Source organism: Macaca mulatta, chromosome 13 (genome assembly GCF_049350105.2).
Source record: "Macaca mulatta isolate MMU2019108-1 chromosome 13, T2T-MMU8v2.0, whole genome shotgun sequence".
Taxonomy (NCBI): Eukaryota; Metazoa; Chordata; class Mammalia; order Primates; family Cercopithecidae; genus Macaca; species Macaca mulatta.
Genome location: NC_133418.1, coordinates 53288970 through 53309975, shown reverse-complemented (window position 1 = coordinate 53309975; position 21006 = coordinate 53288970). Strand labels below are relative to the sequence as shown.

Below are 21006 nucleotides of genomic sequence, written 5' to 3'. Positions count from 1 at the left end.
TTACATATAATTTTACATAAATTTATTATGATAATCATTATTATTAACATATATTGTACATGTACTAAGAAATAATTGTATACATCCATCAATGTCTTTTTTGCTTGGTCAAGTCTATCCTCAGCTTTGTTTGTCCATCCACTGTCCTGCCAGGCTGGACACAACAGGCTGAGTGGTGGGTGGCCATCTGTCTGCCCCTAGGGACACTGGGCCTGTCTCCTCTGGCTGCCCCTCCTAGAGCAGTCCCTTCTGAGGTGAAAGCATTTGGCCACCTGCCTGATGGCTGGCAGTGGCCCTCACTGGGGTACTTTCTCTTTCCGGGAACAAATATTCCTCTGGTGACACCCCAGTAGCCCACAAACCTCTTCAGTCCCTCTCCCCAGGCCAAACTCACTTTCTTTCTCTACTTCCTGCATACTAGTCTCTTTTCAGATTTGTCCACTAGCATGGGATGTTAGCAGACAGAGCATTCACATCTATTGTGGATGTGTGCTGTGCTGGAGTTGCTAGTATTTTGTTTAATCCTCCCAACACCACTGCTAAATGTCCTCGTTCTCTTGATTACACAGAAGCAGAAACAGACACTGAAACATCCAATCACATGCCTCAGGTCACACCGCTAGGAAAGGGTGGCCTAGGACAGAAGCCCAGCACAGAAGCCCAGGACTGTTTCCATTATGGATTTCACTGTGGATTTCTCCCCTGACAGGCCCTAATCATGGCTGTAGCCAGAACCAGGACTGCACGTGGGTTCTACCCTCTTGCTGGACACACAGGTCCCCTGTCAATTCTAGCTGGTGGATTGGGATATCCACCGGACACGTATTCTTAAATGAATGTGAAGGGATAGGGAAGAAGGCCTGATCTATACTTCTGGAAGCCTTTGGACATTGGCAAATATGCCCTGAAGGAGTCCTGTTAACTCATATAGAATGTTCCTCTCAAGGTCGAGGACATTGAGCAGAGAGGCAAGGTTTGTTTGCCTCCTGGGCTCCGCATGTTTAGGTCTTGGGAAACACAAAGAACCAGCTAACATTAGGAGAATGTGGTCAGAGAAGGAGAACTGGCCCAACTCCAGCAGCAAGAGGGGATCAGAAGCATGCCTTCCTCAATGGTCAGGAAGGTAGGGCCACAAATAAGTGACAGGGGTCACAAACTCACGCACTTCCAGAAGCATGGCAGGTGGACTGAGATCAAGCCAGAGGGGACATCATATATGCCTACTGGGAGTGAGCTGAGGGGGGACACCTGGTTTACAGGTGCCAGATGGTCAGTGTTAGGTGGCAAATCTAGACCCAGATGCCACCTTCTCTGATTTTTTTCAAGAGAAGCTGTAAATTCAGATGTATATGGAAAAATCTTCTAATGTTTAACGTACAATTTTGTTATAAAACATTGTACTGATTAAAGACAACATGTCTGTAGGCTGGATGTGTCCCAAAGAACACCAGTGACTGCTTCTGAGACACAGTATTTCATTCAGTCCTGGAGACCTTGGGCCTGGGCTCTCTGGAGAGAAGACAGCCAGTGTCCTCTCCCTTGGGCTCATCAGGCAGCACCTGTCATCAGTGACTACAGGATGGAGTGAGTGGGAGCGCTTTAGTCCCCGTCCCCCTTACCTCTGTCAGCCCTGAAATACTGCAATAAGCATGAAACTCAGTTTGCAAACAGGCCCTTCAAGCCCTTCCTTCCAGGCTATGGCTTCTAAGCCGGCCCTATCACCTTTACAGTGGGGCTGGAGTAGCCTGGGGTCCCGAGGAGCTGCCCTCACCTGAAGCCTCAGGTGGGATGCAGACCTAGCTGTTTGTAAACAAGCCCTAACACACACTGGTATAAGCATAATGGTCTCTCCACTCACATAATAGTTGAATGTAGACAGTCCTGGCTGGTAAGACTCTGACCCACAGGCTGTCCAGGGCCCCAGCTCCTCCTGTTTCATTGCTCTGTTATCCCCAGAAGTTCCCTTTGACAATGTGGTTCATGATGGCGCACGCCCCTGTCTATATTCCTGCCAGAGGGGAAAGGGGGCCAGGGAGGCGTGCCCCTTCCCTTTAAGGACACATCCAGGCCGTTATATACAGCCCTTCTGCTCATATTCTGTTGGTCATCAGTTAGTCTTCTGGCTACATTCAGCTATGAGGGAGGCTGGGAAATGTTTTTATTTGGGTGACCATGTACCCAAGTAAAGTGCTATGGAAAATTTCTATGGATGAAGGGGAGAACATATATTGGGGCGTGGAGGTCAGGTCTCAGCCACACTTTCCATTAGAACTTAATTCCTGATAGTGTCCCCTCGGGAGGAGGCCCTATTGAGTTACTAGGCCTCAGTATGAAGTCTGCAGGGATCGGTTATCTGATTATGGAGAAGTCCAGGATAGTGAACATCAGCCAGACCAGGAAATTGGAGGCTGGGATGAGAAAGAGGCCTCAGGAAGTGTCCAGGGGTCAGATCACCAGTGGTTGCTTTTCTGGTTTGCAGAACAGATGTGGGGAGACCCTTTTCCTTGTACACAAGCCAAGGGAAGGCAGAAGTCCCTTGGAATGTTCCTATGGAAATATTAGTTACACCCACTACAGATTTCCATTTCCTGTGCTGACTCTGATGGATTGGAGCTGGGGTAGGGTGCGGTATGATAGGGGAAAAAGCAAAGCCAGGAATCATTGTGATAGAAAAAAAAAAAAAGAAAGAAAAAAGAAAAAGAAAAAAAGGCTTTGTAATATCCAAAAATCCCTCTAGGGGGCAGTACTATCCCCTTTGAGAACCACTGGCTGGACTCACCAGGGGCAGAACCCACACCCGGGAGCCATGTGCAGTGTCCACTATACCAACGCCAGGCCAGTCCTGTACCACACGCTGGGAATACCTGGGTCACTAAGGCAGCCTTGGTCTCTCCCTCGTCTCTCCCCTCCACAGTCTAGCTAGACACGAAACGGGTAATTACACTAATAGTTATTCCTGACCATTGTGATGTGTGCTAAGAAGGAAAAGCACTGCTGTGCAGTCATTTGCCAGAGGGACCCATCTAGACCCTGGGATATCATGACTGCTTTCCTGGAGAGGTGATCTTTAAGCTGAGGCCTGAAGTATGAATAGGTGGTTCTGCAAAGAAAGAGAAGAAGGCAGCTGGAGGCAGAGAGGACAGCCGACCTCAGAGCTGAGAGGGAGCCTGGCATATTCTAGAAACTGACAAGGCACTGGAGCTAGAGCTCGGAGGGCGAGAGGTGGAATGGCCTTGCCCTTTGGCCCAAGGAAATGAATCTAGGTTTCATCCCAAGAGCACAGGAGGGCTTTGGATAAACCTCCCAAGAGGCTTTTAGCAGGAGAGTGACCTAATCATATTTGTTTTAAGATCACCTGGCTGCAGTGTGGATAATGGGCCAGACATAGCCAGAGTGATGATGCCTCCAGCTAGGAGGCACCTGTGGTGGCCCCGGCAGGAGAGGGTGGTGGCAAGATTTGGAGGAGTCACTTGGATGCTGTGGGCACATAGATGGTACCAAAGTCACAGGTGTCAGTAAGGATGAAGATGATTTAGGCTGCAAGCAACTGACATCTTGGCTCAGATAGACTTAAATGAGCAGAGAGGCAAGGTTTGTTTGCCTCCTGGACACCCCATGTTTAAGCCTTGGGAAAATCAATTTATTAAATGATAAATAGTCTTAAGGGGATCAGCTCACTAACTGGTGTCCAGAGACCCAGTGAGCTCTGGGCACATAGATTATACAGCTCTGTCACAGGATCCTTAGGGTGTTGCTTTTTCCAGCTGGAAACCTTTGTACTGGTGGCACCTTTGCCTGAGTTTTGCTTGGGCCCACTAGGCTCGTTCCACCCACTCAGCCTGGCAGGCTATGCTCAGCTCACAGTACCAGCCCCAATCCCACGCCTGCCAAGGGTGAGCCAGGCACCGAGCAGCAAGGGGTGTGTGAGCAAGTGCAGGGTCCGGTCACTGCGCACAGCCAGGCATGCCAGCTGTGGTGGGGCAGGCAGCTCCAGGTGCTGGTACAGGTGCTGGCTCTGTGCGAGGCTGCAGCTGGACCAGGCATAATGCAAGCGGCTTCCACTGTGACTACCGGGGAATGCGGTGGTGCCCAGAAGCTTGGAGGCACCAGGAACTGCAGAGCCCCAAAGAGGGTGTTATAGCCGTGTGACCCCTAGGTCTGGGCTCCCCGAAGGGCTGAAGCTTTTATCTCCTTCTCATCACCTGCAACATGGCGAGGAGGGTTGGGGGACAGGTTGTTTCAGCCCTGTTTGTGTTACAGCTATTTCATTCCTGCTATTCACCAGGTCCTGAGTTCTTTTCCTGTGTCCAGGAAGAATGAGGTACACAAACAACTGGAGGGTGAGAAAGGTGGAGAGAGCTTCATTGAGTGACAGAACAGCTCTCAGGAGACCCAAAGTGGGGTAGTTCCTTTCTGCAAGTAGGTTCTTCTGATGAGTGTCCAGCTCTCAGCAGACAGGAGACCTGCAGAGGGTAGCTCCTCACTGCAGGCAGGTCTTCCTGACGAGTGGAGGAGACCTGACCCAGAGTGGGTAGCTCCTTCCTGCACCTAGTAGTCCCAACATCTGTCTGTGTCTAGCTGAGTCCTGGGATTTTATGGGCTCAGAAGGTAGGAAGTGTGTGCTGATTGGTCCATGGGTGGCCAGGAGCGGGCCAGGGGAAAAAGTACCATAAGTTCTCACTCTGGGCTGAGGACTCCACCTGGAACTGGCAGCCCAGGCCCCAGGCTTCAGGCCATCCCTGGCTTGTAGGTGGGGTTTCACCCACCCCTTTCTGCCCAGGAGACTGTCTGCCTCCTACTGCCATCAACATGCCTAGGGCACCTAGGCTGTTCGTGCAGAGGGGTGCTTGCAGGTCTGGACAGAGCCGCCCCTCAACTTCCCTCCTGAGCTTGTCAGTGCTCAAAGTCTGGGGGGCATTGAGGCAGCAGGGGGCTGGCATGTCAGTGCACACACCTGGCTGGGTTGCAACAGCACCTGAGCTTGGACACAACTTTCCTCCACCCTGGAGTGGGTGACTAGAGTGGGGCAAGGCCAGAGAGGGGGAGAAGGCACTTCTGAACCTGCAAGCTTCCTGGCCCCGGAGAGTGCAGGGATGCCTGGGTCTGGGGCCACAGCCAAGCAGCTGCAGCTGTGCCTGGGAGCTCTGGGCTCCCACCCCACCAACTTGGTAGGGGGTGGGGCTCCCACCTGTTCCCAGCCCCCACCAGCTCTGCAGAGTGCACAACACTGGCCAGCCTCTCTACTGCAGTCTGCGTCTTGGCAGTGGCCATTCCAGATGGGCCGCCGCTGTCAGCAACTCCATAGTATCATCCTGCACCCAGGCAGGCTCCATTTTTCTCTCTGGTCTGCTGTCCATTGTGTCTGCTATGTCCTTAACTGGTCAGCAATTGGATCTATAAGCTTCCTTATGCATACAAAGCAGGAGAGGGAGTTGGGCTTCTGTATTCATGGCATATAAATCTGTCTCTCCAGGGGAACGACTTAGGACACAGGTCTCTTGCTAGACCGATAGCCATTGCCGAGAAATGTGCTCAGATAGAGTGGGATCCATCCTGGAGCTGGGGCTACGTAACTGAGCAGTCAGGTTCTGCTAGGAGGGAAGGGGGTCTGGATGAATGTTGAGGGAATCAAATGTCCACCTCATCTTGAGGGGAGATGAGAAGGGTACAGTTGGGAGGAAGGGGAGAGGGTCCAAGCAGCTAGAGAAGGTGCTGTGATGAGAACGGGCTCAGACTCTCCTCTCTTTCCTTTTCCCCACCCCCATGCTCATCCCAGCTCTGTCCTTTACCAGCCTTCCACTTCTTGGGAGCACTTCCCACAGTGCCTATAGATGTGGTTGCCACCCTCTGTGGTTTCTACCCCCAACTAGAAGCTCCCTGAAGGCAGGGATGTGACTTATTTTCAGCAAGTCAGAAGTGATGGATGAATGTTTATTCTTTCAGTCCATCATTTAGAAAGAATTTATGGAGACCATGCTTTGCACCAGGTGCTGTTTCAGGCACTGAGGAAACAGCAGTGGACAAAACAGACCAAAACCTTTGCATCCTTGGAGCAGACATTCTGATGGGGAAGACAGAAAACCAGTAAGACACATATGCTACACAGTGATTGGTGCTAGAGAAGAAGCCTGAAAGGGAGATGAAAGAGGGAAAGTTGTGGTTTTCAATTGTGTGGCCAAGTTGGTCTCATTGGAGTGAATAGCTGAAGGAAAGGAAGACATGCCAGCCAGAGGGAACAGCTGGCAGAGACCCTGGGGAGGCGCTGGTCTGGCCTGTCTGGGGAACAGCTGGAAGGCTAGTACGCTTGAAGGAGCATGGGTCCTGGGGAGGTCAGCCAGGGCTTTTAAGGCTACGTAAGGCCTTTGAGTTTTGTGCTGAGTGAGATGGGAGCAAAATTGGAAGACTTTGAGTAAAACCAGGTCATGAGAATTGGATTGAGGATAGAACGTGGGGGCAAGGGCAGAGCAGGAGACACATAGGGAGTCTATGGGGTTGATTAAATGACTCAGGCAAGGGATGACAGGCTTCCACTGGGGGCGGTTACAATGGAGATGGTGAGAAATGGTGGGATTTTGGGCATATTTTGAAGGAGAGTGGGAGGGGGATTTGCAGTTTTGGTGACCTGGTGGGGTTGAAGGTGTCACTGGGTGGGTTCAAGACAGAATGGAGGAGGGAGATTGGAGACAGAAAGTATGGAGAGCTCCTTCCAAGGGCATTGTTGTGAAAAGAGAGAAATGACCAGTAGCTGCAGGGGATGTGGGGTCAAGGGTATGCTTTCTTGAGAGCAATAGCATCATACTTATGTGCTCATGGGATGATCTGGTAAACAGGGGAACTTGGTAAGGCAAGAGAGCAAGAGAATCACTGCAGACTCACCACTGAATGGGAGAGAGGGGATGGGGTCTATGTCCATGTGCCCAGTTGTTCTCAGTGGGGAGTACGGGTGATTCATTCGTAAGAACAGGAGAGAACTCACAGGATTTGGGCACAGATGCCGAGGGCATCAGAAGGAGCCTGGGGGCCTAAGGAAGTTCTCTGCTCCGTAAAGAGGAAGCAAACTGAGAGTGGGGTTGGGCGAGGGGGTATTCTAGGGGCATCTGGGAGAGAGGGAGGCAAGATGTATAGTATGATTGCCCCCAGCAGTGAGGGCTCGCTTGAGTTAGGGGTCATGACTACAAAAGACACCCCTGAGGCCGGCTGTGTTACTCTCCAACACATCAATGGTTGGGGGCAGGCTGAGTTGGATTCGCCAGGGTTATGGCTTAGCCCTGTGAGAATGATGTATCCCTCAAAATAAGAGAGGGGAAAGGGAGTTGAGATTTTGCGCAGCAGTGCATTTAGGTTGAGTGAGCAGGTTGGTTAGCGAGGACTTGGGAGGTGGGAAGATGGACAGTGCCCTGACCGGGGCTAGGTGCTGGAGTGCTGGGGGATAGAAGCGCAAAGCCAGGGCCCCTGTGTTAAGAAGTTCATAGGCTGGAAAGGAACCAGGCATAATAAGTGAAGCGACTATCACCGTTCAAGGCTTACACCTTGAGCAGCTTTCCCACTGTGGAGACTAGGGAGTGTAGAGATTGTTGAGGATGGGGGACTTGCAGGGGACAGAATGGGCCGCAGCTGGACCCTGGTTCTCCAGGGAACTCAGTATGATTTGAATACAGATCTCTGCCTCCAGAGATGAGTGACTCGACACAGCCGAGGAGAAGGCTCCGAGGCGGGTTGGCGGGGACTCGAACCTCGGAGTCTCTCCCGTCCCGGGGGTCCCAGTAAACCCAAACGGCCGCCCCGGCAGCCTGCAGAGGGGAGAGGACGGGCTCCTGGGCGCAGATCATGGGGCGGGTGGAGAGAGGCGAGAGGCAGGGAGGCCGGGGGCTCCGGGTGCACGGCACACTCCGCACACTCCCCCTTCAGCGCGCCCTCGGACTTGGTTTCCCCGAAGACACACTCTCGTCCCCGCTTCTGATTGCCCGCTCCTTCCGCCTGCACTCCTGCCTCCTTTTCACCCCTTCGCCGAGCGCACAGGGCGGGGGCCAAGTCGGCACCAGTGCGCACCCGGCCCGGGCGCCCTGGCTGGTGTGGAGCCTTGGTCACCGGAGGCTCCCGCGGAGCAGGCCCCACGGCGCCTTGTGCGCTCTCGGAGGCCGAGCTGCGCGCCCGCGTCAGCTGCGCCTGGTTCCTGGCCGGGAGCTGGGACCCGCGGAGCTAGGGACCAGCGCCCCCACAGGCTCCCGTCTGACCCCTGTCCCTCCCCGCCCGCCGCGGACAGGGCGGATCTGGGTAGGGGCCGGAGGGGAGGGTCCGCCCAGTGGGTGTCCGGTGTCCTCCCTGCAGCCTCTCCCAGGCATTGGCCACTTCTCCGCGGAGGAGCAGCGAAGGCTACAGCTCTCTTGGCGCGGCTGCCTGGGAGCCCGGCGCTTGCTGGGTGGGTGTTCGGGCCCGGTGCTCCCGCTCCCGCCCCGACTGCGCGCCTGTGCGCCGCCGGGGCTGCCCAGCCATGCTGTGCTGCCTGCTGGTGAGGGCCAGCAACCTCCCCAGTGCGAAGAAGGACCGGCGCAGCGACCCTGTCGCAAGCCTGACTTTCCGAGGTGAGAGCCCCGTGGCCGCCGCGCCCACGCTCGGGTGCTACCCGACTCCCGGCGCTCACTGGCGGGTCTGCAGCCCCTGCTCGGGAGCTAACCCTAGTCCAGGCCACAGTTTCTCCCTTTGTCGGCAGGGACAGAAATCCCAGTCCCAACTTCTGCAGGGGGGTGATGAGGAGAAATGAGCAGAGCACAATAAATGCCACAGGGCTTTGAAAAATTGGAAAAGCGAAAGTGCCGTAGGTCAGCGGTTATCACTTTTCTGAGACTGATACCCAGAGGAAATAAAATCCGAGCTTTTACTGGGTAGTGGGGATAAGGGTAAGTTGGAAGATGGGTTCAGAAGGTAGAGAGGAATCAGGGCCACTGAAAAACGGGGCGTGTAGATGATGTGCTTTGAAAGTTGTCTTTTTTCATTCATTCGTTCATTCATTCATTCATTCTTTCATTCACCCATCTTTATCCAACATTGGCTATATTGAATCTGCCCCATCTTAATCAGTAGGAAAAGGAACAGAATAGTATGGAAATGGCCTTGATACAAGGAATTTTGAGGAATGTCAAGGATATTTTCTCTAAATTCAAGAAGCTAAGCCCCTACATGTAGTGCTTAGAGTAGATACAGGTATGTCTGTGTGGGGCAGCAGAGAAATCACACACACACTCCGCTTCTCACCAGGCGTCCTGAACCCCCTCCCCCAGCCCCTCCAAGACAGATTCCCACGGGAGCGGGTGTCTCAGGAGGGGAAAGGGAAGAGGAAGGATCTGTCAAAATTAAGAGATGGAACAATAGCTGTGAGTCAGGACCCCAGTTCTGCAGAGAAAGATAAATAAGGAGAGGAGAGAGGATTTCCACTTAGCCAGGAGCCATACCCTGTAGCTTTGTGGAATCAATAATAAAAATAAGAATAATAAAAATCCATGTATCAGAAAAGATGGTCAAATGAAGAGGGAAGAGTGGCTGGTGTTCTCATAAGCCTCCTTCAGTGGAGGCACCAAGGGAGCTCTTTTAAGTCTGACCCGTGATCTGAATCATATCTCCAAGCACCCCCAAAATAATGATAGCTGAAAGACACGATTTGGCAAAGGGAGATCTATATGTAGCTTTTATTCTTTGCTGTGGGACAAGTTATATGTATTCCTCTTTTGAAAAGTGTGATTTGAAATGTTGAAGAAAATTTCACTATTTTCATTGATCGGTGACATGCCTGGGAGTTCACTATGCAAGAGCAACTTCAAGACAAAGTCCTTCATTCTCCGCTGTCCATCAGATGCTGCCTAAGGCTTTGCTGTGCAGAAATTGCGGGGTCACGATTGGCTGGAAAATAAATTCCCTAAGGACACTGAGCAGGGCACATATTGGTATATGGCTCTGGATGCTCTAACACTCTTTGGGTCTGCTCACAGCTCTTTCCCTTGTCTTGTAACAGTCCTGTGGTGGCTACCGATGTCTCCATTCTGCAAATAAGGAAATTGAAACCCAGGGAAGTTAAATGTGTTCAGGTCAGTGGTCACGGCAGGGAGCTACCAGCGCTTGGAGTGGGCACTGTCCTTGAGTCGGGAAGATGACCAAATCCCTTGAAGCCCCTCTTTACTATTGCCCTGGCCCAAGTACCCCGAACACGTGCAGTTGCTATCTCACCCAGATCACTGTATTCCTTCTTTGTAATGCCTTACTATTTATTTGTACTGATGATCTCGGAAAACAGAAATACCATATAATAGAATGTAACATCTCCAGCTGTTTCAAGTCTATTTGTGTTTCAAAGCCCAGGGCAATGCCATCTTCTCCAGGAGGACACCCAGGATTCCCCTGGCTGTCATGAGTCTCTCCTCTCTGGATGACAAGCAGCAGCACCTTGCTAGGGATGCTCGCCCCCTCGCCCCCACTGGCCTGTGCTCAGCTCCATGCTTAGGGCATCAGGGTGCCTTGAGAGCAGTGACCTGTCCTATTTGTTCATTGGTTTGTCCCAGTGCTGAGCACAAGTAGGTGCTGTCCAGTGTTTGTGCCCTTTCTAGCCCAGCCTCTAGCCATCCTCCAGGTGTGCCTGGGAGCTTCACTCAGTCTGGGACATGGTCCACTCACTTGACTGTTCTTGAGGATCACTTGTAGAATGTGTTTGAGAAACAGATTCCAGAGTCCCCAGCTGAAGACGTTCTGATGCAGCAGGTCTGGAAGGTGACCTAAGAATCAGCATATAACAAATACCCAATGCAGGTTATTTTGGAACCGCATCTTGGGAAAAATGGGTCTGAGATGTGGTGGCAGGTGAAATTACTGTGCTCCCCCTGGTGGGAGCATTCACGATGGAGTTTGGGGCTGAGTTGATGCCTAAGGAGGGAAACCATTAGCGGTAGATATTTTTGACTGATTGTGTGAATGAACTTACAAAGCATTGTAAGTACACACTGAACTACAATGCTTTGTAAGTTCTGAACTTACAAAGCATTGTAGGCTGGGGGGACTCAACTCTGGCTGCACGTCAACATTGTGTGTGGGAGCTTTACCAAAGACCACCGCCAACCTCCCTGCCTGCCTTTTCTGAAGCCAAATCCCTTGCGGTGGGGCCCCAGGCATAGGTGTTGTCTCTGACAAATTTTCAGGTGTTTTGGATGTGCATCAGGGTTGAGAAGCACTGAGCCCAACCTTCTCATGGCACAGATGGGACAGTGGCCCGCTTGCAGAGAAGCCAGCCTGCACTGTGTGTTTGGCTCCTACAGGCGGCCTGAAATGTATGGGGCTGGGCTGGCCGCACTTTCCTTGCAGTTGTTCCCTGTCTCGGATGTAATTTCAGGACCTGCCTCCCAAAATAGACTATGAGCTCTGGGAGGCTGGACTCTGAGGGCAATTTTTTGGCTTCCCCATCTAAGGACCTCTATTAATAGTAGAGGCTACTAATGAATACTGCTCATTCTTTTGTTTTTATATTAATTAATTCATTAACTAAAAATACCATGAGTAACTTGGCCGTGGTAGATATTTTTGACTGATTGTGTGAACGAGCAGCTTAATTTCCTATAGTATTTAATCGTCTGTACTTCTTTTCTGCCCTGCCCATTTTCCATTCCGTAATGTGATTATTTATATCCCTCTATTCATGCATTTAGTTCATTGAACAAACATTTACTGAGTACCTACTATGTGCCTGGTGCTGTTGTTCTAGGTGCTTGGATGCATGCAAGAACAAAACCAGATCCCTGCTGCTTTAAAGCTGAAACATCTTATTTCCTTGAAGGCTGGATCTGCTGTGTCCCCACTTGGTGAATTTCTGCCCTGTGTCATCAGCCCGGAACCCAGAAGTCATTACTGACGCTTCCCTCTCCCTCATCCTGTCAGTCCTGTCAGGGCGTCTCCTCCTCCAGCCTCCCCCTCCCACCTCCTCTTCTCTATCTCCTGGGGGTCTCTAGATTTTGGGCAGGAGTCGGGAGATCTTATAGAACTAGTTGGAGGTGGATTCCTATCCTCAGGGAACACTCTTCACTCACCTGTGTAGGGAAAGTGGGCTGAAGGCCCCGGACTCTCTGAACCTAGCTGTTTACACATCACAAATGACTTAAAATATTGAAAACAGCGGCCGGGTGCGGTGGCTCACGCCTATAATCCCAGTACTTTGGGAGGCTGAGGTGGCCGGATCACGAGATGAGGAGATCAAGATCATCCTGGCTAAAACGGTGAAACTCCATCTCTACTAAAAATACAAAAAAATTAGCTGGGCGTAGTGGCAGGTGCCTGTAGTCCCAGCTGCTCAGGAGGCTGAGGCAGGAGAATGGCATGAATTCGGGAGATGGAGGTTGCAGTGAGCCAAGATTGCGCCACTGCACTCCAGCCTGGGCAACAGAGCAAGACTCCATCTCAAAAAAAAAAAAAAAAAAAAAAAAAAAAAAGAAGAAGAAAAGAGCTTTATGTCCTTTTTTCTTCCATCTCCCTCCCTCCCTCCCTCTCTTCCTTCCTTCCTTCCTTCTTTCTTTTCTTTCTTTCTTCTTCTTTTTTTTTTTTGAAAATTGAATTTTGCTCTTATTACCCAGGTTGGAGTGCAATGGCGCGATCTCAGCTCACTGCAACCTCCGCCTCCCGGGCTCAAGTGATTCTCCTGCCTCAGCCTCCCAGGTAGCTGGGATTACAGGCACCTGCAACCATGCCTGGCCAATTTTTTTTTTTTTTTTTTTTTTTTTTTTTTTTTTTTTTAGTAGAGATGGGGTTTCACCATGTTGCCCAGGCTGGTCTTGAACTCCTGACATCAGGCAATCCACCCGCCTTGGCCTTCCAGGGTGCTTGTATTACAGGCGTGAGCCACCGCGCCTGGCCTGTTTTCTTTTTAGAAACATAATATGTACTTGCTGTTAAAAATGACAAACTACAGAAAGGCATGAGGCAAAAGTAAAAAATAGCCCCAAATCATGCCACGCCGAATTAACTCGTTAACAATTTGACACGTTTCCTCCAACATTTTTTTCCCTTTTAAAAAAATTTTAATTATGAAATTTAACATACAAGCATAGTACAGAAGATATAAATATATGATTTAATACAGTAGTTCTCAACTGGGGGCAGTTTTTTCCTCAGAGGACATTTGCCAATGTCTGGAGACATTTTGGGCTGTTGCCACAGGGGTCGGCGGCACAGGGTGTGTATTTACAGGGTAGAGGCCGGGGATACTGCTAGACATTCCACAGTGCAAGGGGAGGTCCCCCACACCAACCACAGTTACTCAGCCTAAATAGTAATAATGCCATGGTGGAGAATAAATATGTGTGTGAAGAGAATACCTGTGTGATATCACCCAGGTCAAACAGGTCAAGAAATAGCACCTGGTCAGTCCCATTTCTCCACCAGAAGTCTCCAGACTCTTTCTTTCAGCAATGTTTGCACATTTGCTGAAAAATAAACCAGGGGTCCGGGTGTGGTGGCTCACGCCTATAATCCCAGCACTTTGGGAGGCTGAGGTGGGCAGATTGCTTGAGGCCAGGAGTTTGAGACCAGCCTCAACAGAGTGAAACCCCTTCTCTACTAAAAAATACAAAAATTAGATAGGCATGGTGGTGCGTGCCTGTATTCCCAGCTACTTGGGGGGGCAGAGGCACAAGAACCGCTTGAACCCAGGAGGCGGAGGCTGCAGTGAGCCGAGATCTCACCACTGCTCTCCAGCCTGGATGACAGAATGACACTCTGCCTCAAAAAAATTAATTAATTAATTTAAAAAAGGGGCATTTTTTATGTCAGTAAGTATTCTTCTGTAAAACCTTTTAAAATGTCTGCATAATATTTTATTATATGAATGTACCATCATTAATTTACTCAACCTCCTATTGATGAATATTTAGGTTATATAAATGTTTATATTTATATCCAGTGCTTAAATTATACAGTCACTGTGAGGCACATTCTGGTGACTAAATCTTTGGCCACATATTTAATTATTTCCTTTGGGTAAATACCAGAAGATAAATTGCTATGTCACAGGTTATAGACAGATTTAATGCATTGCTGCATTTCCCAAATTGTTCTTAAAGTCTAAATTGAATAAAGATACAGACTTTGAATAAAGTCTGTATCAACTTTATTCTCCTGTCAGCCAAGTATGAGGACTTATTTTTCTAATAATCCTGCTAACACAAAGCACTGTCCTATAAATCTTTGACACGTTCTTAAGGTACAAATACTATTTGTGATACTTCATTGTTATCACCTATTCGTATTTATTCTTACTGAATTACTTTTTCATTTGCCCATGGTGGGGCATGTTTGTCTTTTTCTTCATTAGTTGCAAGTGCTCTTTATATATTGAGAATGTTACCATTTTTGTCATAGATGTTTCTAACATCTTCCCCAGTTCTGTTTTTTTTTTTAATTGGCAAGTAAAAATTATATGTAAATATCTTCCCCATTTCTAATTGGCCTTCTGAGTTTTAAGACTACTTCTCTTGAAGTGCATTTCACCATGGCTCCTTCCCTTTTCGGCCACTTCTGTGGTTCCAGCTAGGATTTAGAAAGGTGGGGTGGAGGGTGGTTGAGGGGGAGAGGAGCAGTGCTCTGAGGGTGATAGGGGAGAAGCTGCCCAGATCCTGGGGTGTCTAGGCCTGAGTAAACCATGGCAGCGCAGGCGTCAGAATGACCATCTACCTGTGCTTTTTGTTTGGGGGTGTCTGTACCAAGAGGTAATACAGGCCCTTCCTTCAGCCCAGGCTAGGGCCATCTTTCCTTCTTTCACTTGCTGCTGCCTTGGGGTTTTCTGCTGATTCTTTGAATTTCTGTCACTTTCTTGGTCTTATGAGAATTCTAATGGGGCCGTCAAGAAATGCCCTGCACAAAGTAAGCCCTCAATAAATATTTGGGGGAAAAGCAAGAGTCTGCATCCAGGCTACTGTAGGATCCAAAGCCCCCTGCAGCTTCTGAGAGTAACTCCTGTTGCCTGACTCATGGGCAGATGCAGCTGTCTCTCTGTCTCTCTCACTGGGAGTCTGAGACACCGCAACTCCTCTCCTTCTCTCTGTCCCCTCTCTAGGAGGGACATTGGAGCATGGGAGACCTCTTCTGCTCCTCCTCCTTCCCATTCCCCAAGCTGATACTGGCTGGTAGACCTCAGGCCCACCATCTATGTCCACACCCTTTCTCACCTGGACTTAAAAAAAACATGGTGGTAAAATGCACATAACATGAAATGCATCATCTTAGCCATTTTTAAGTATACAGTTCTGTGGCATTAATCTTTGTGCAGTTATCACCATCTCCAGAACTTGTCATCCTCCCCAACCAAAACTCTGTATCCATGGAATACTAACTCCCTATTCCCCTCCCCCACTGTCCCTGGTAATCACAGTTCTACTTTCTCTATGATTTATTTTTTATTTTTTGAGACAGAGCTTTGCTCTTGTTGCCCAGGCTGGGGTGCAATGGTGTGATCTCGGCTCACCACAACCTCTGCCTTCCAGATTTGAGCGATTCTCCTCCCTCAGCCTCCCCAGTAGCTAGGATTACAGGCATGCGCCACCATGCCCAGCTAATTTTGTATTTTTAGTAGAGACAGGGTTTCTCCACGTTGGTCAGGCTGGTCTCGAACTCCTGACCTCAGGTGATCCGCCCGCATCCGCCTCCCAAAGTGCTGGGATTAGAAGCGTGAGCCACCGTGCCCGACCGATTTTGACTACTCTAGGTACTTCATATAAATGGAATCATACACTATTTGTCTTTTTGTAATTGGCTGAGTCACTCAGTCTAGCACCTCGGGGTTTCATAATGATTCTTACACCTGCTGCTGGTCCCCAGTTCCTCAGAGCAGTTTGGGAAGAGGGCAGGGCCCCCTTTCCTCACCCCGCATAAGCTGTGAGATTTCCTGTATCTTAAACTTCTGCTAAATTACATGCATAAAGCCACATCTCTCAAGGCCAAAATTAGTGATCAGGAACAGGGCGGGTCGAAATCCATGATGAGGAACTATTTTCTTAACTGTTTCCTAATTATCAATGTGCCTTCCCTTTTCTTGGTGTCTGTAAATCACGTGATTGTGCTGAGTGAATGTTTCATTTGTTTCTGCTCCTCTTTGGGGCTGCAGCACCCATGAGTGACCCCTTCCTTCATGTTACCCAAGAGGGTCCCAGAGTTGGCCCTTCCAACCAGGACTTAGTGAAATCTCATTGAGGGCTTTTATTCTCCTCATCTTCAGGGAAGGTAGGAAGTGGAAAATGATTAAAAGATATTTAGCACAGGGCTTGGCACACAGATATCGCTCACTTAAGGAAGCCTGGAGCACCAGGAAATGAGTTTCCAAGTGTGCAGCTCAGGAGAGGCTGCAGATGGAATTTTCCATGTTACTCCTGTAGGTCACAGGAAGCTGATCTGTGATAGGGGAGGGGAGGTGGACACGTAGCTTGCATCTCAGGCCTCCTCAGAACCCTGTGCAGCAAACACTTTTGTTATGATCCATTGATTGCTGAGGAGCAAGGCCTGGAGGTTATGAGTCCTTCCTAAGGTCTTCCCTAAGGTGGCTGTTAGTCGAGTGACTCCAAAGCGGTGTGTCTGACTCCTGCTGGAGCCACACCAACATGGGCCACAGAGAATTTGAAGTGGCTCAGCCAGGACCCTTCCCCTACATGACGCCTCCTTTCATCCTCCCTCTGCTGACAAACAGCCACACCATGAATGAAGTCTTGGGGCGTTCCCTGGAAACAGCGCTTCTATCCTCTCGTGAGGAAGTAAACTTGCAGTCAACATGGAAAGAAAAGGACCCATTCGCTCAGCACCCGATTACTGGCCACCTCGCTATAGACTAGGGTTACTGTTAGTAACATGCGTAAGGCATGGTGTTTGCCGCCAGAAACTCCCAGCCCAGTTGAGGGTTCAGAGCTAGACAAACACTGCCATGCTGCTGTGCTGCACATGTGGTCACAGCTTGGTTAGGGAGCACCAAAGAGAGACCAGCTGCCTCTTTTGGGAGAGTCAGGGGAGTCTTACCAGAGGAAAGACAACCGTGCTGGGTGCTGAAGAGTCAGTAGGAGTTCACTAGATCCATCAGAGTGGGCACAGAGGGAAGGGCAGGAGAAAGAAACTCACATGTAATCAGCATGCTATGTGCCAGGCACCTCAACATTCTATCTTGGTAATTTTCACAACAACCTCTTGTGAAGTAGGTATTATTATGATGAAATTGAGGCAGAAATGTTAAATGAATTTCCTAAGAGATTATTTTATTTTTTAGAGACAGGGTCTTGCTCTGTTGGCCAGGCTGGAGTGCAGTGGTATGACCACAGCTCACTGTAGCCTCAAACTCCTGGGCTCAAGCAAACTTCCCACCTCAGCATCTTGAGTAGCTGGGACCACAGGCACCACATGCACCACTACATCTGGCTAATTTTTAAAAGTTTTTGTAGAGATGGGGCCCCACTATATTGCCGAGGTTAGTCTTGAACTCCTGGCCTCAGGCGATCCTCCCGCCTCAGCCTCCCAAACTGCGGGGGTTACAAGTGTGAGGACCTTGCCCGTCCCTAAGAAGTTCTTAAAGTGTACATGGAAACTGGGGGGAATCCTCAAGATTCTTTCAACAGGTCAGAAGGTCAAAATTCCTTCACAACAACTGCCTTTTTCACTGTTTGGACATTTGTACTGATGGTACAACAAAAATGGCAGCTAATGCTACTGGGACCTTAACACTAATCAAGGCCTTGGCAGGCTGGGCGTGGTGGCTCATGCCTGTAATCCCAGCACTTTGGGAGGCTGAGGTGGGCAGACCACCTGAGCTGAGGAATTTGAGTGCAGCCTGGCCGACATGGTGAAACCCTGTCTCTACTAAAAATACAAAAATTAGCCAAGCTAGGTGGTGGGCACTTCTAGTCACAGCTACTCGGGAGGCTGAGGCAGGAGAATCGCTTGAACCTGGGAGGCGGGGGTTGCAGTGAGCCGAGATCACACCACTGCACTCCAGACTGGGTGACTGGAGCGAGACTCCATCTCAAGGAAAAAAAAAAAAGGCCTTGGCACTAAATTGTGCTTCTTGTGTTTTTTAGATTGCATGCACTCACAATTAAAAATAAAAAGGCAGCTTCGTTTAAGAGTGTCCTTGGCGCTCCCTGATATTGATGATTTGGCTGATGGCAACACCTCATAGCCATGAAACTGAGCAGAAAAGACTGGGACTTCTTGCTGGATTTGCTTTCCTTACAGGAGTTGGCCTGGGCCCTGCCCTGGAATTTTGTATTGCTGTCAACCCCAGCATCCTTCCCACCACTTTCATGGGCACAGCAATGATCTTCATCTGCTTCACCCTCAGTGAACTCTATGCCCGGCGCCGTAGCTACCTCTTTCTGGGGAGGTATCTTGATGTCAGCCCTGAGCCTGTTGCTTTTGTCTTCCGTGGGGAATGTTTTCTTTGGATCCATTTGGCTTTTCCAGGCAAACCTGTATGTGGGACTGGTGGTCATGTGTGGCTTTGTCCTTTTTGATACTCAACTCATTATTGAAAAGGCCGAAAATGGAGATCAAGATTATATCTGGCACTGCATTGATCTCTTCTTAGATTTTGTTACTCTCTTCAGAAAACTCATGATGATCCTGGCCATGAATGAAAAGGATAAGAAGAAAGAGAAGAAATGAAGTGACCATCCAGCCTTTCCCAATTTGACTTCCTCTCCTTCCACCCCTCATTTCCTTTTTGCACACATTACAGGTGGTGTGTTCTGTGATAATGAAAAGCATCAGAAAAAAAAAAAAAAAAAAGAGTGTCCTTGATGAAGCAGTAACAGGATCAGTTTGAATCCTCCTGTACAGGTGTTGAGAATGTTCTGTGTGATGGAATGGGAAGTATGTATAGAGCACCTCTGCTGCCCATCACAGAGCGATGACTGTCTCCAGGAAAAGCACTGGACTCACTGCTTGAGTGACAAACCAACTAGCTGCTTTTTTTTTTTTTTTCATGGAATACTGTTTTTACTTTAAAGAATGACTGACAAACTATAGTTATGTGATCTGGACATTGGGCAGATATTTTCTTAAAAATGAAAGAGTAAGCCTGCCATTTCAAGGAAAATGATTTGAAATACCACTTGCTGCCAATCAAAAAAATTTGAGCTTTCAAGCAGAAATTGGAGTTTAGAAAACTTTGAGAAGTAACTTCCAGCTTCCCAGTACTGAAAGTGTTACTTCCCCCAAACTGGGATTTGTTCACATGGGGAGTAACAAACGACTCTGCATGAGAATGCAGGTTTTGATCAATAGGAGTTTTATTACTTGTCACAAGCCAGAGCACCGGGACAAAGCAGTGTCTCCCTGAGGGAAAGTGACAGGAGGGTTTTATGGGGCAACGGAGAGGGGACAGGGTGCATAATGGCATGTAGAGGAGGGTTCCCAGTGGCACAGATGCAGTGAGTCAGGTGCCAGCACATAGGTCGCATGTTATGGTAATGAAGCTACAGGTCTCCTGGGGTGCAGGCTTTAGCGTGGTCATGGGGAAAGTTCACTGGGGTTCATCTATAAGTTCCTGGGGCCTGTCAGGAACTGGTTTTAGCCCACTAGGTGACCGCCTGCTACACAGAGCTTGAAAAAAACAGGCTGTAAGACAGAAAGCTGTAAAGCAGGCAGCTTGCTCAATCACCCTACCTCCTTATGAAGGCTGATGGTGACATTATGAATGAGTGTAATTTTTTGTTAGGGCATTATGAAATGTGTCAACATCTGGAAGATCTACATAACTGATTGAACACAAATTTTCCAAATGACCAGTGCAGCCGTTACAGAATCATACGTGGGTGAAAGATTCATTCAAAGTGCAAGATAGAACAATGAATTTTAACGTAGCAGAGTACAAACTGTTCATTGGTCTGGTTTCAGATTTCACATTGCAACTCACTGTTAAGAAGTTAAGAACTAATACTTGTTGAGTTTTGATGTAGTATCAGAGAAGGATATTCACAATTATCTCAAAGTTTATTATAATAGGCCTCCCTTTCCAACTACATATCTGGCTGGATTTTCTTCATAGACATCAACCAAAATGAGGAGTCTTAGCAGTTTGAATGCTGAGGTATTAATAGTTACGAGAATCAAGCCAGGCATTAAAGAGATTTGCAAAAATCTAAAAGTGTCACTTTTCCTTTTTTGGGAAGTTACAGTTTTTTGTTATTGTTGTTATAGATGTGTCACTTATGTTAATATTTATTGGGCTTATTATTGTGATTTTAAAATTAACTACTAAATAATTATTTTTAAATGCTTTAGTTATAATTTCTAATGTAAAAATTCATGGATACAGGCCACCTAAGTAGAAGCTCTTTGGCATCCTCAATAATTTTTAACAGCGACATCCTGTGACCAAAAAGTCTGAACTGCTGCCTCAAAGAATCACAGGAAATAAGTGTTTTATAGTGGTCTGTGACTTCAAATTTCGTGATTTTTTCCATGATCAGTGATTCGCAGCGGGAGAGGGAGTTTGGGAGCTCACCCTCTCCCTGCCGGAGGTTTGTTGGAATCTCTGCAGGACTCACTACAGCGAGCAAATATTTACAAGATAACTCCCTTAGAATCTCCCTGAGCTCCTCTCTGCCTCCCTCTCTCAGATGGTCTTTTGCTTCTTCTCACGTGTGCGCTCTCTCTCTCTCTCTTTCTATTTCTCTCTCCTCTTCTTCAAATCCTCCCTCACCCCTTGCCTGCCTCCTCGATCCCTCTCTGCTTCCGTTCTCCTCTTCTTCAGGCTCTGAACCTGGCAGGTGGGGCCGACCCCACAGGAGGCTGCACCTCTCCAGGCTGAATGGGCACTGATGTGCTTGACTCCAAAGCTTACTGGGGCTCCTGGGAGATGTTGCCAGAGGCTCAAGGGGCTTTCGTGGTCCAGGCAGAACTCTCTGAATGCTGAGCCATCCAGGTGGAGACCAAAGGCTTTCCACTGAGTCTTGCACAGGTCGGGTGGAATGAGGTGATCTTTAAGAGCCGACCCAAATAAAAGTT

At 48.9% G+C, this 21006-nt stretch overlaps 1 protein-coding gene and 1 pseudogene across 27 annotated transcripts in view; both read left to right on the top strand.

Annotated features, from left to right (window-relative positions):
* DYSF (dysferlin) overlaps positions 1-21006 on the top strand; it is a 232292-nt gene that overhangs the window by 4731 nt on the left and 206555 nt on the right. For 7 of the 27 annotated variants that reach the window (XM_028832401.2, XM_028832393.2, XM_028832391.2 and 4 more), the window contains exon 1: positions 8018-8582. The exons of 13 other annotated variants lie outside the window; for them this stretch is intronic. In XM_028832401.2, the coding sequence (XP_028688234.2) occupies positions 8492-8582 (91 nt within the window). In that variant the 5' untranslated portion in view covers positions 8018-8491. Of the gene's footprint in view, positions 1-8017; positions 8583-21006 lie in introns of those variants that run through there. 7 more of the 27 variants (XM_028832407.2, XM_028832403.2, XM_077959421.1 and 4 more) reach the window with 1 other exon arrangement.
* Positions 16617-18697, top strand: LOC106992980 (bax inhibitor 1 pseudogene; annotated as a pseudogene).